This window comes from Alexandromys fortis, unplaced genomic scaffold (genome assembly GCF_014885135.2).
Source record: "Alexandromys fortis isolate MF-2015 unplaced genomic scaffold, M_Fortis_MF-2015_v1.1 scaffold_83, whole genome shotgun sequence".
Classification (NCBI taxonomy): domain Eukaryota; kingdom Metazoa; phylum Chordata; class Mammalia; order Rodentia; family Cricetidae; genus Alexandromys; species Alexandromys fortis.
In genome coordinates this window covers 1591723-1605306 of record NW_026068001.1, presented here as the reverse complement: position 1 = coordinate 1605306, position 13584 = coordinate 1591723, and the positions used below count along the sequence as shown (strand labels likewise).

At 46.4% G+C, this 13584-nt stretch overlaps 1 protein-coding gene across 6 annotated transcripts in view; it reads left to right on the top strand.

The window, feature by feature from the left end:
- The first annotated feature begins 735 nt into the window (after positions 1 to 735).
- The window catches only part of Ftsj1 (FtsJ RNA 2'-O-methyltransferase 1), a 32854-nt gene continuing 20005 nt past the window's right edge, over positions 736 to 13584 (top strand). The window contains exons 1-14 of one of the 6 annotated variants that reach the window (XM_050160940.1): positions 736 to 811; positions 947 to 1182; positions 2558 to 2716; positions 2978 to 3047; positions 3134 to 3224; positions 4261 to 4339; positions 6042 to 6094; positions 6189 to 6242; positions 6328 to 6430; positions 6538 to 6621; positions 7375 to 7478; positions 7564 to 7761; positions 7914 to 7955; positions 12082 to 12806. In XM_050160940.1, the coding sequence (XP_050016897.1) occupies positions 2596 to 2716; positions 2978 to 3047; positions 3134 to 3224; positions 4261 to 4339; positions 6042 to 6094; positions 6189 to 6242; positions 6328 to 6430; positions 6538 to 6621; positions 7375 to 7478; positions 7564 to 7761; positions 7914 to 7946 (990 nt within the window). In that variant the 5' untranslated portion in view covers positions 736 to 811; positions 947 to 1182; positions 2558 to 2595 and the 3' untranslated portion in view covers positions 7947 to 7955; positions 12082 to 12806. Of the gene's footprint in view, positions 812 to 946; positions 1306 to 2517; positions 2717 to 2977; positions 3048 to 3133; positions 3225 to 4260; positions 4340 to 6041; positions 6095 to 6188; positions 6243 to 6327; positions 6431 to 6537; positions 6622 to 7374; positions 7479 to 7563; positions 7762 to 7913; positions 7956 to 12081; positions 12807 to 13584 lie in introns of those variants that run through there. The other 5 variants (XM_050160939.1, XM_050160938.1, XM_050160941.1 and 2 more) reach the window with 5 other exon arrangements.

Below are 13584 nucleotides of genomic sequence, written 5' to 3'. Positions count from 1 at the left end.
GGTGACTTAAAATCTGACCGGATGATAGATGATATGTAAACCATGGAAACTAACAAATGCTACAAACAGATCCAACCCCTTACCTTGCCAAAAGCCAGTTAACCATTTACCAGCACGCCACGAACAGCACTTAGTGCCTAATACACGGTAAATAACTGTTTCATTTATTTTTTTGCACTAGGTCATGATACATGAGCGCGCTCGCGCGTGCGCGCACACGCGAACATATACAGACATATATGCTTTAAATTTTAATCACTCGTACATTTATTAATTTGTTCATTTATTTGGGGAGGGGGCACGTGCCACAAGGTGCATGTGGGGGTGTGGGCCCGCTGAATTAAATTCAAGTGGTCAGATTTGGCAGAAAGAGCCTCTCCCGAGTGTGCTGCCTCACAAATTTATAGATTTCCTTTTTACTGGAGCGTAGGGGTTAAAATGTTTCCAAAAATATTTGGGGGAAACATAATTACGAAAAGGACGCACATCTTTCTAACCCTATTAACACCGTGAACTCTTTATTGGTGACGATCTCTATTTTTCAAATGGGGAAACCAAAGTTCTGAGATGGCAAAATTAAAAACACCGCAATCAACCCGGAAAAAATACCATTCAAAACAGCACGCGGTAGCTTCCCGATTAGCGTACTTTCGCTACGTGCTTTCCTCCTCCGCGTGGTCACGCGCCACCCCCTTGCGTAATTTCCCTTCTCGCCAAACTTAAGGAAAATAGGCGTGGCCACGTCGCTGAACTTTGGGAAATGTAGTACATAGGCTCAACGACCGCCAGGGTGTATAAAAGAGGCGGCTACGTAAGTTATTTTAGCCTCTTATTTCTTGCTTTTTTTGTGCAAGTGCGTGGAGCGGGGTGGGGGGTTTCCCATGGGTCTCTCTATATAGCCCAGATTGACCGAGAACTCGCGATCGTGTTGCCTCTCCCTCCTCAGCGCAGTTACACGACCTTGGCCTTGAAACAAAGAACGTAGAGCAGGCTCACGAGCCTTGCAACATCATTGGCTAAGCAATGTCAGTTGCATCCTGGGAATAGCAGTTCCTGTGACCCGGATATGTCGACAAAAGATGACGAGACTAACGTCATAGGTTCTGCTCTGCTCTGGTCTGGACCTCGGTGGAAGTTAACTATTTAACAATGAAAAGTTTGCCACGTTGCAACAACCTCTAGGTATGTGCTACAGGCCTTCGGGTCAACTGTGAACACCAACTGGCCCTACCTTTTTTCACCGGTTTGCACACTCTTCTTGAGGCGGGTGATCCAGCCTCCCTCCCTATCCAAGAGCTAAGGTAGGTCCTGGGACACCTAGGACAAACTGGGACCAAGACTGTAAGGCATGCCTGCGCTGTCGGTATGGAGGGGGTTCATTCTCGGTGTTGCAGCTGCATAGTTCAGTCAAGCCTCGGGAAGCAGGAAATTAGAATGCTGCCTGAACTCGAAGGGGTGCCGCATGTCGCTACACAGCTGATCTGGTATCCGCCGGATCACCTCGAGGGGTATCTGGTGATCCTGAGAGGGTGATGGTCTTTGAGGTCATGAAGATGAACTTGGGGCTGTTAATAGAAGATGAGCCTTTAAGGTATTAGGCGCGTGGCGTTGTGTCCGCCAGAAAGTTAACGAAAGCTAGTAATATTTCAGTTCAGTCGCTCACGGAGACCTAACAAAGTGCGCTCACTGGCTGAAAATGAAGGAATTGCCGATAAGAGTATGTTCTCTGGGAGTCCTAGATATTCAGCAGTTTTCATAGTAACCGATAACGGCGAGGTTCCAGAGAGGATAACAGAGATGAGTGGGCGGGGGAGCAAGGCACTCGTGAGTGAAGCGAGGAAAGAAGAAACAGAAGCTGTGTGAGGATCCAGTCCAGGGGATTGTGTGTTTTGATGAAAAGGATACTGAAGGCCACTAGTGTGATCTGTGAGAGGTTGGTTGGAGGTTAACGGAGTTGAGTTAAGGAGCTGGTAAATTGACAGAATGGAGATCAGCAGGTCATGACCCTCTAGGCATTAGTGGAGAGTAAGGAGGTAGTAAGTAATTAATGGCTGGAGGCCTAGTCTTTTAAGGGATTGACGGACTGCAGAGTGGAGAGAAAGATTAGGCTGTGAGAGACAGAATAAGGTTGTATTCAGGGTATTAGGTGTGACAGGCATGGGATTAATGGGGGCAGTAAGGGTCTGTGAATCTAGAGACACAGGAAAGAGCTAGAGAGATGGTTGGATATTAGTTGGATATTAGTAGATGAAATGGGCAGAGAAATTGAGAGAGAGAGATGACTGGGGTAGCGGGTCAGAGAGGGTAGCTGGAGGTGGGCAGGGTCAGTAGTAAGGTCATTAACAGCGGGGTCTGTGGTGCCCACAGTGATGGGAGCCTATGTGATGGGCAAAGGGGCCTGAGAGTTCATGACAAGGGAAGCCCTGGCAGGGCTTTAGTCTCCATGTGTTGAAATGGGCTGTCTTATGGGTCACATGAACTCAATTAGCTGTACTTTGTTTTCTCTGCTCTGTGCAGGTAGGTGGTGTCCTACTCCCTACCCTGTTTATCCATACAGGATAGCAGCATCGGCTCACTGCCTTCCAGCAGAGTGAGATGGGACGCACATCAAAGGATAAACGGGATGTCTACTATCGCCTGGCCAAGGAGAATGGCTGGCGGGCCCGGAGTGCCTTCAAGCTGCTTCAACTGGATGAGGAATTCAATCTCTTCCAAGGTGCTTATTTGGTGGCCAAGTGACCTGGGAGTGAAGAGAAGGCCGCTTCTGTACAGCTCAGCTCACTGCCGTGGGTGGGCTAACTTCGAGGGTATCTGGGGCAGAGAAACAGGGAAGAAGATGAAGCCACAACCCTTACAGGAGATGGCCCAAGAGCAATTCATAGGTTCACTCCAGGGGAGAGAGGTGAATCCTGCAGGGTCCTCCTGTTTAGAAAGGTCTATGCAGCTGACAAAGTGTGTTTTCACTGTGTGTGCACAGGCGTGAAGCGAGCAGTTGACCTGTGTGCAGCCCCAGGCAGCTGGAGCCAGGTGCTGAGCCAAAAGATTGGGTGAGTAGAGAGGTCTAGGAGGGTGAACCGGTGGGAGGAAGGGCTGGGAGTAACGGGTGTGCTGACACGGACTGTGCTGTCCACAGGGGCCAGAGTTCTGGTCAGGTGGTGGCTGTGGACTTGCAGGCTATGGCTCCACTTCCAGGCGTGATCCAGATACAGGGGGACATCACACAGGTGAGTTAATGACTGAGAACATCGGGGTTATCCTGAGAGAAGGCTCTACTTGGGGGCTATGGGAAGTGGAAGAGAAACAAGGCAATAAAAACAGCGAAAGTAATATGTAATCCTCAGAATTAGAAGGCTGAGCCTGTAACAAATACAAAGCTAGCCTGCCTTACATAATGAGATGTAGCTCCGAATTCAAAAGAGAGGACTGTAAGGTGGCTTCAGCAAGTAAGGGTGCTTGCCGACAAGCCAGTTGACCGAGTTAAGTCCTGAAAATTGTCCTCTGACCTCCATGTGCAGGCAGTGCCCATGTACCTAAGCACACACACAGTAAATGAATAAATAGATGCAGTTTTTAAAATACTTTAGGGGCTGGAGTGATGGTTCAGCAGTCAAGAGTCCCGGTTGCTCTTGCAAAGGGCCCAATTTCAATTCCAAGCACCTACAGAATGACTCACAACTGCCTGGAACTCCAGTTCCAGGGATTGTGATGCCCGTCTTCTGACCTCCCTGGCACACATGTGACACAAACAATACATTTAGGCAAAACACCTGTTTACATTTAAAAAGGAAAAGAAAGGGAGAGGAAAATGTTGTGTGTACGTGTGGGGGTGCTTGTATGCTATGGTGTGCATATAGAGGTCAGAGGGCAGGAGGAGTCAGTTTTTTCTTCCTCCAGGGATGGAACTCTGGATCACCAGGCCTGGCAGCGAGCACCTTTACCTGCTAAGCCATTTCACCAGCCCATTAATTTTTTTTTTAATTTAAAAGAAAGAGGAGAGGGACAGGAGCTGTAGCTTAGCGCTGTAGCACTTGTGTAACACGAGCAAAGCATACTGGGCTCTAGCCCCATATCCAAGACAGAAACTGAGAAAGACAAATTAACAGCAAACAGCCAGTAGATCGTATCGAAGAGACACCAAAAGATGCTGAGGATTTGTTCATGGCTGTCCCAGAGGCTTTGAGGCTAGAGCTGTGGTGGGTGGGATTTGAAGGTGAGGGCAGCCAAGGGGCACTGAGACCACTCATCTCCCTTTTCCCATAGCTTTCCACTGCCAAGGAGATCATCCAGCACTTTGAGGGCTGCCCTGCTGACCTAGTAGTGTGTGACGGGGCTCCTGATGGTAAATGGGGTGCGGGGGTGACCTCTATCTCCCAGGTCAGTTTTTTCTCCCTCTTTTTCCCTCTACTCTCAGTATTTCCTCCTTTCTGGCAATTTCTCCCTACCTCTGATCCCTGCTTTCATTCTCCACCTTTCATGGTGCTAGCAATGGCGGGGTCCCCAACTATGCAAGGCACGTGTTCTGCCGCTCAGGTATACCTCCTGCCCTTCAGCTTTGTGGGTTTTGTCCATCCTTCTGTCTTTTCATATGACTGCCTGTCCAATCCTATATTCTTTTTTATAAGGCGGCTATCTATTCAGAACGTTTTCTGAGCACATGTTGTGTTGGAAAAGTGTGCATAAATAAGTTCCACTAACCTCTGGCCTTGTGAAGTCAATGTTTTAGTGGGAATACATAGAAAAGAAACTGTTGAGCTGGCAACTCAATGCCTGTAATTCTAGCTCTTGGGAGACTGAGGCAAAAAGGTCACTAGAGTTCAAGGTCAACCTAGACTAAAAAACCTGTCTCAAAAAATAAAGAGAGTGGGGAGCTGACTTAGTGGTCAAGAGTGCTTGCTTCAGCTCCAGGGTATCTGACACCCTCTTCTGGCCTCCATGGGCACACAAATGTGACAATACACAAGTACAAACACACATAATTTTTTTAAAAAATTAAAATTTTAAAAATATGCAAAACTAATAGCAATTTATAATTTTTTAATACAAAGATAATTAAATAAACTAAAGATGGTAATAAATACTATAGCAAAGTCACTGAAACGGGCCAAGGAAGCAAAAACTACCTGTTGGGATTTTAAATAAACAAAGGCTTCAACCGGGCGGTGGTGGTGCAGGCCTTTAATCCCAGCACTCGTGAGGCAGAGGCAGGCAGATCTCTGAGAGTTTGAGGCCAGCCTGGTCTACAAGAGCAAGTTCCAGGACAGGCTCCAAAGCTACAGAGAAACCCTGTCTGGAAAAAAAAAGAAAAGAAAAGAGAGAAAGGAAGGAAGGAAGGCTTTATTTACTTGAGCAAAGAGAGTTGATAGAGACCGTGCTGATGGGCCATTAGTTACAGTATTACTCTTGATACTGAGAACTTGGAGAAACCCCTGAGGGTTGTAGACCAAGGAAGCCTGTCTGACTGGGATCGCAATTGTATCCCTCAGGCTGCTTGAACTGTGAGGGTCAGAGGTGAAAGCAGGGACCCCAGGACGAGAGAGACAGAGAGAGAGAGGGAGGGAGAGAGGGAGGGAGGGAGGGAGGGCCACTGCACAAGTGCAAAGGAGTGACTGATAACAGTGATGGCTCCAGTTGACAGGCGAAGAGAGGTCACATTTTGAAAACAACTGGCTGGTTCTCTGATGGGCGCCAGAGTTGGTCAGAGGGGCTAAGATTTTTGCCATGAATTACTGGAAGGGTCGGATGAGCTGAATACACAGAGAAGCTGATAGAGAAGGAGTAGGCTTTGGACTTGTTGAGCCCATGGGGCTGGTCTATAAACAAAGCTCAGAGGAGCCAGCTGGGTTATCAGTAGAAATGCTAGTGTTGCTTGTGGGACAAGTAGTTTCCAGAATTAAAATGACTTCCCAGGTGCTAGGGGTCAGAGTTCAAATCCATTTGGAAGGCAGTGAGAAGGCCTGGAAGAAAATGCTTTTAGTTTTCTAATCTCTGGTACAAGAAGATCTGTCAAATCAGAGGGTCCCCTAATGTTGTTCTCGCTACAGTCACTGGCCTCCATGATGTCGACGAGTATATGCAGGCTCAGCTTCTGCTAGCGGTGAGTAACCCTGGTGACTGACCCTGCTCTCCTTTAGCCCTCTCTTGGCTGCCTCTGCCTCAACCACCACTGTACCCATCTGTCCTTCCCACAGGCTCTCAACATTGCTACACATGTCTTGAAGCTAGGGGGCTGCTTTGTAGCCAAGGTGAGCCTTGGGGAGCTTGGGGGAGTGTTGAGAAAGGTCTGGGGGGGCACCCTTACCTCTCCATCTTGCCTTCTACACCCTACAGATATTCCGGGGCCGAGATGTAACACTGCTCTATAGCCAGCTGCGCATCTTCTTCTCCAGTGTGCTCTGTGCCAAGCCGAAGAGCAGCCGGAACTCCAGCATCGGTCAGTGTGGCATGTCACCCCCTGATAGGCAAGGGGGTGACTGGGCATGTGTCCACACAAGATTGAGGTGACAGAGTCACCCGCTCACTCTAGGTTCTCCCCCACAGAGGCCTTTGCTGTTTGTCAGGGTTATGACCCTCCTGAGGGCTTCATTCCAGACCTGACCAGACCCCTGCTGGACCACTCGTATGGTGAGAGCGAGAGCTGGTGGCCCATGCCTGGGGAAACTGCACCAGCCACATGCACCACATGTCTCTTGAGGGCCCTCAGCCTCCCACCCTGATGGCTGTTCCACCCCCTGATGGGTATTTTGTATTAATGGGAGCTTTGGTTCAGATAGTCCTCTTGGTCCTGGTGGAAATTCTGTTGCGGCAAACTCCTAAGCATTCACCCAGGGAAGATTCTACCTGTCTATCTTAGGAAAACCCTCAGTCACTGCCCTCGGGTGGAAACCTCACATGTATTAAAAATGTTCCCCGTGTAGGTCTGTACCTTTGCCCCTGGTGGGCAAAGGCAGATCCCAGTTGAGTGAGACAAGGTTCTGATAGAAAGTGCTGGTTAAAGTGCTTGCTGGGTGGGCATAGTGCAGTGCAAAGCAAGACCAGGGGCTGACATTTAGAATCAGTGATCAAGCCGGGCGATGGTGGTGCACGCCTTTAATCCCAGCACTTGGGAGGCAGAGGCAGGCAGATCTCTGTGAGTTCGAGACCAGCCTGGTCTACAGAGCTAGTTCCAGGACAGGCTTCAAAGCCACAGAGAAACCCTGTCTGGAAAAACCGAAAAAAAAAAAAATAGAATCGGTGATCAGACAAGCCCCCTATGAAGGTGATCCACACTAAAAGACTAGTTGAAGATGGACCAGTTAGTGGGGAAGGAACTTAATGTTCCTGTACCCTGCATCCTAACTGGCCTTGCCCTCAGTCTTCACTCCGCCTCTTTCTAAGACTTAGATTTCAACCAGCTGGATGGTCCTGCCCGTTTCATTGTACCCTTTGTGGCCTGTGGGGACCTCAGCGCCTACGATTCGGATCGCAGTTACCCTCTGGATGTGAGTATCCAATCATCAGGATGTGGGGTCAGGGAGACTGGGAGTCTCAGCCCCTCATCATCTCCCTGCCTCTTGTGTCCCACAGCTAGAAGATGGCTCTGAGTACAAATACACTCCGCCCACACAACCCCCCATCGCACCCCCATACCAGGAGGCCTGCAAGTTGAAGAAGAATGGGCAGCTGGCCAAGGAACTGCTCCCCAAAGAATGCTCCATTAACAAAGTAGACAGCTTGCCCCAGCCTCTGACTGTCCCTCAGGGTCATACCCTGCTGTCCCCCAAGGTATGGATATTCACTTCTGAGCCCACCATGACCCCTTCCCAATATGCCTGTTTCTATCCTGCTTGCAACAATTACAGGAAGCAGTAGGTCAGCCCACTGACAAGTGGAAAATGTAACCAAATAACCAAGTCCCTTTTCTTTTTCTTTGGCAGGTGGAAGACGATGGAATGAATAGTTCACCTTAACAATTTAAGGTAAATTTGCCTTTTTTTTCTAAAGTTCAAATAAAGGGCACCTTTAGGAAAAAGCCAAATAGTTAAGAGTAGGTAGGGCTGGAGAGATGGCTCAGAGGTTAAGAGCACTAGCTGTTCTTCCAGAGATCCTGAGTTCAATTCCCAGCAACCATATGATAGCTCACAACCATGTGTAATGAGATCTGGTACCTTCTTCTGGCCTACAGGCGTACATGCAGACAGAATACTATATACATAATAAATAATCTTTTAAAAAAATTTTAAAAAAAGAGTAGGTACTGTGCTTGCATAGGATCCAAATTTGGTTCCCAGCACTCATGTCTGGCAGCTCACAACTGCCTGTGGCTCCGCCTCCATGGGATTGGACAGATCTGGCCTCCCTGGGCACCTACATTCACAAGCACATGCCAGGACATGGACATACACGCAACTAAAAATAATAAAAATAGTTGGGTATGGTGGCACTTATCTTTAATCCCAGCCCTTTGCGGGGTGGAGGGGAAGCAGGCAAGTCTCTACAGGTTTGAGGCTAACGTGGTCTGAACAGTTCTAGGATAGCCAAGGATACATAATAAGACCCTGTCTTTAAAAAAAGAAAAATGTTTCAGTGGTTTGGAGATATAGCTCAGTGTGTAGAGTGCTTGCTCAGAACATGCAAAGCCCTAGGTTCAATCTCCAGCACCATATGAAAAACCAGGCAGGCCGGGCATGGTAATGCATACCTTTAGTCCCAGCACTGGAGAGGCAGTGAGTGGCAGGTGGATCTCTGTGAGTTCAAGGCCAGCCTCTGATCTATAGAGTGAGTTCTGAGACAGCCAGGGCTGTTATACAGAGAAACCCTGTCTCTAAAAACATCAAAAACAAGCATGTAGTGCCTATATTTCTAGCACTCAGAAGCTGCAAGACAAGAATCAGAACATCCTCAGATACATAGCAGGTTTGAAACCAGCCTGAGCTACATAAAAACTTGTCTCAAAAGATGAAAGATTTCAGTAAATTTTGACTTAATTTTTTTTACTGTTTTATTCATTGAGCATACTTGCAAACAAAATATTTATACACATAAAATAAAAATAAGTCTTTAAAGGGTTAAAAGATTCCATCTTCAGTACTGCCAGGGAAACAACAAAACCATATTAGGGGCTGGGGTGTACTTGAGTTGGTAGACTGCACAAGGCTCTGGGTTTTATCCCCAGGACCGCCGAACCTTGATGTGGTGACCCATACATGTAATTCTGTGGTAGGAGGTTGTCGTAAGTTACTTTTCAATTGCTGTGATAAGGCACCATACCATGACCAAGGCAACTTCTAGAAGAAAGTGTTCATTGGGGGTCTACCATTTCATTGGATGAATCCATCACCGTCACGGCAGGGAGCATGGTCACAAGCAGGCAGGCATGGCTCTGGAACAGGAATTGAGAGATACAGACCTTGGATGAAGAGAGCAAGAGAGGTCCCTGGGGAGAGCCTGGGCTTTTGAATCCGGAAAGCCTGTCCCCAGCGGCACAATAAGACTGTACCTCTTTGTCTCTCCCTAGACAGTTCCACCAGCTGGGCACCAGGCAATCAAATCTATGAGCCCCTGGAGGGCCATTCTCACTCAGACTACCACAGAAGTTCAGAAGGACAAGGTCAGCCATATAGCAAGTTTGAGGACAGCCTGGGCTATATGAGACCCTCTCTTAAATAAAAAAAACAAAGTTGGAGCTATAGAGATGGCCAGAAGATGGTATCAAATATCCTGGAACTGGACTTACAGGTGGTAGTTAGCCACCATGTGGGTGCTGGGCCTCTGAAAGAGCTTGTACCGAACCATCTCTCCAGCTTCTTACCTGCAGAGAATTTGTTTAAAAAAAAAAAGGTTTTTTTTTTCTCAGTAAATGAATATTTCCTGAGATCTGCTTTATGCTTAGAAGAGCTTTAAACATTTTGCATGCTACATGTTGAGGAGGTGGTAAATATTGAATGCATACTTCAGGCATTCTAGGTTTAAAGATAAAGCAGGTAACGAAGAGTGAATTTATACATTGTAGGTTGTATTTGACTATGTTTACAATTTGCTACAAAATAACAGTTTATTCAAAGGCAGACCGTAGAAACAATGGTCTCATAAGATACCATCTAGTGACTGCTATGTTGAAATACACTCCTCTAATATTTACGCAATGACAAACACACCCAAGGTGTTTCCCACAATGGCACCTTTCCATTAAAATGCATGACTGCACATGTAACGGTAATATAGGCTATGAAAGGTAGGAAAAGGTGAACCAGAATGAAGAAATTTGGGGAATGTAGACATGGGTGTTTGCAATTTTTATTTATTTATTTATTTTCTCAAAAATGTTTTTTTTAATTAATTAATTTATTTATTAAAGATTTCTGTCTCTTCCCCTTATTTATTTTTAAATCATTTATTTAACTTTATTTCATGTGCGTTGGTGTGAAGGTATCCGAGCCCCTGGGACTGGGGTTACAGACAGTTGTGAGCTGCCATATGGATGCTGGAATTTGAACCCAGATCCTCTGAAAGAGGAGCCAGTGCTCTTAACCTCTGAGCCATCTCTCCAGCCCCTGTTTGCGATTTTTAAAAGTATCTTTCTAGCCGGGCACTTGGGAGGCAGAGACAGGCAGATTGTAAACTTCAGGCCAGCCTGGTCTAGTTTCAGGACAGTCAGGGCTATGTAGAGGACCCTGTCTGATAAAACCAAAAAATAAAAATAGCCAGGCAGCGGTGGTGCACGATTTTTAATCTCAGCTCTTGGGAGGCAGTGGCAGGCAGATTTCTAAGTTCGAGGCCAGCCTGGTCTATAGAGTGAGTTCCAGAACAGTCAGGGCTACACAGAGAAACCCTGTCTCAAAAAACAAACAACAACAAAACAAATTTGAAGTATCTTAAGGTTTTTTTTATTATTGAAACACAGGGATTAGAGAAATGGGTCAGTGGTTAGGAACACATATTGCCCATTCAGAGGACCCAGTTCCCAGCACCCACATGGCAGCTAACAACCATCTGTAACTCCAGTTCCAGGGGCTCTGGTACCTTCCTCTGGCCTCCATATTTACAAAACATGAGTGCAAGTTATTTACATACATGCAGGCAGGCAAAACAGTGATACACAAAAACAATAAATCTCCTTTTTAAGAAATATTGAGACAGGCTAGGCGTGGTGGCACAGGCCTTTAACCCTAGCACATGAGAAGGGGAGTCCAGACTAGGCCACTACTTAGTGAGACCGTGTCTTAAGAAAAACAAACAGGGCTGGAGAGATGGCTCAGAGGTTAAGAGGACTGGCTGCTCTTCCAGAGGTCCTGAGTTCAAATCACCATTACAGATGGAGGCTCACAGCCATCTGTAATGAGATCTGGTGCCCTCTTCTGGCCTGCAGCAGACATGCAGACAGAATACTGTATGCATAATTAATAAATAAAACTTTAAAAGAAAAGAAAAAAACGTGCTAGGCGGTGGTGGTGCAGGCCTTTAATCCTCAGGAGGCAGAGGCAGGTGGATCTTTGAGTTTGAAGCCAGCCTGGTCTACAGAGCAAGTTCCAGGATAGCCAGGGCTAAACACTAAAACAATATGGGATTGTAGGTCAGTAATAGAGCTTGCCTGGCATACATGAGACCCTGGGTTGCCGGGTTTAAAGATGCGCACACTACCGTACCTGGCCCCAATTACATGGCTAAGAAATTAGTTCCAAGCCAGGCGGTGGTGGCGCACACCTTTAATCCCAACACTCAGGAGGCAGAGGCAGGTGGATCTCTGTGAGTTTGAGGCCAGCCTGCTCCATGGCAGGCTCCAAAGCTACAGAGAAAAAAAAAGAAATTAATTCCAGGGTTCAGTGGGAATAGGCTCTTTTGGCTAAGCCTGACAACCAGAGTTAAACCCTGGTAACCCACAGGGTAGGAGAGAACTGACTTCCACATATCGTTACTCCATGTGCACACCATGGTGTGTCTCCACACACACATACACACAGTCAATAAGTGTAAAAAAATACTTTTAGAGAAATTGGTTCTTGAGTGTTTGCAGCACCCCTGTTAATCATGGTCTGTTCACAGTGGGGCGCTTCATAGCAGTGAGAATGAAATAGCCCTTTTTAAATACATTTTCCTTTATGGTAGAGTTTGCAGTAAAAATGGAACTAATCCAAGTCAGAAGCTGCTGCCTGCCAGGAAAACCAGAAGCTGGCTTGATGAGTTTGTTTGCAGATACCATCTATGGGCCCTGAACAGATAAGCCTCGAGTGGACTCTGCAGCAACTCCATAACAACAAAGAAACAGCGAAGAAGTCTGCTGAGCTGCAGGTGGAATTTCTTGAGACTGTGAGCACATGCCTCTTCTCTCAGCCTCTCCTGGGTGTTCTGAATAGGTCCAGGATTTCCCCGCAAAGCAGAGGTTCTTACCATGGGTAAACATCAGGGACCTCCACCAACTTGATGGAGGAAAATGTTATAGCTTCACATACCTGAAATTCAGCTTTATTCCTGGTCAGCGGCCACGGGCAACAAATCAATGGTAAAAGCCCTACCTATGCAAGTCACTTACTTTTTATATTACAATGTACAGGCATCTGAAAGACTGCTCATATTTGTCACTGCTTTGGATAATAGCAGATTTTATAAATCAATCCTATAATTATACATCCCATTCATTACTGCCTCCCAATTTTTACAGATTGGTTGGTCAGATATTTTTAAGACAATATCTTCCTATATAGTCTAGACTGCCCTCAGACTCAAGATCCTCCTGCATCTGCCCCCTGAATGCTGAGATTACAGGCTTGTGCCATGAAACCTGGCTACTGTATCCCAGTTTTATTTCACTTAAATATACAGTGACAGCTGTATTTCAGTGTGATCGACTTTCATTATTATTCGTATATGTTTGTATACATATGCAGGTATGCTTTCAAAAAGTTCCTGTAATGGACTGGGGATGTGGCTCAGTGGGAAAGTACATTCCTAGTATGCACAAAGTCCTGGATTCCACCTTCAATAACACACACACACACACAAATTATGTTAGCTGGATGCTGTACTACCACCATCTGGAGTCCCAGCTACTCAGGTGCCCAAAATAAGAACACTCAAGCCCAGAAATTCAAGGTCAACCTGGGCAACATAGCTAGGCCCCATTTCAAAAATAAAAGATAAGCCTACAGAATGGGAAAAAAAATCTTCACTAACCCCACATCAGACAGAGGTCTGATCTCCAAAATATACAAAGAACTCAAGAAATTGGTCACCAAAAGATCACATAATCCAATAAAAAATTGGATACAGGCCTAAACAGAGAACTCTCAACAGAGGAATCTAAAACGGCTGAAAGACACCTAAGGAAATGTTCAATATCCTTAGTCATCAGAGAAATGCAAATCAGAACAACTCTGAGATTCCATCTTACACCTGTAAGAATGGCCAATATCAAAAACACGGATGACAACTTATGCTGGAGAGGTTGTGGGGAAAAGGGAACACTTCTGCATTGCTGGTGGGAATGCAAGCTGGTACAGCCCATTTGGATGTCAATGCAGTGATTTCTCAGAAAATTAGGAAACAACCTTCCTCAAGACCCAGTAATCAGGACAGGCTCCAAAGCCACAGAGAAACCCTGTCTCGAAAAAC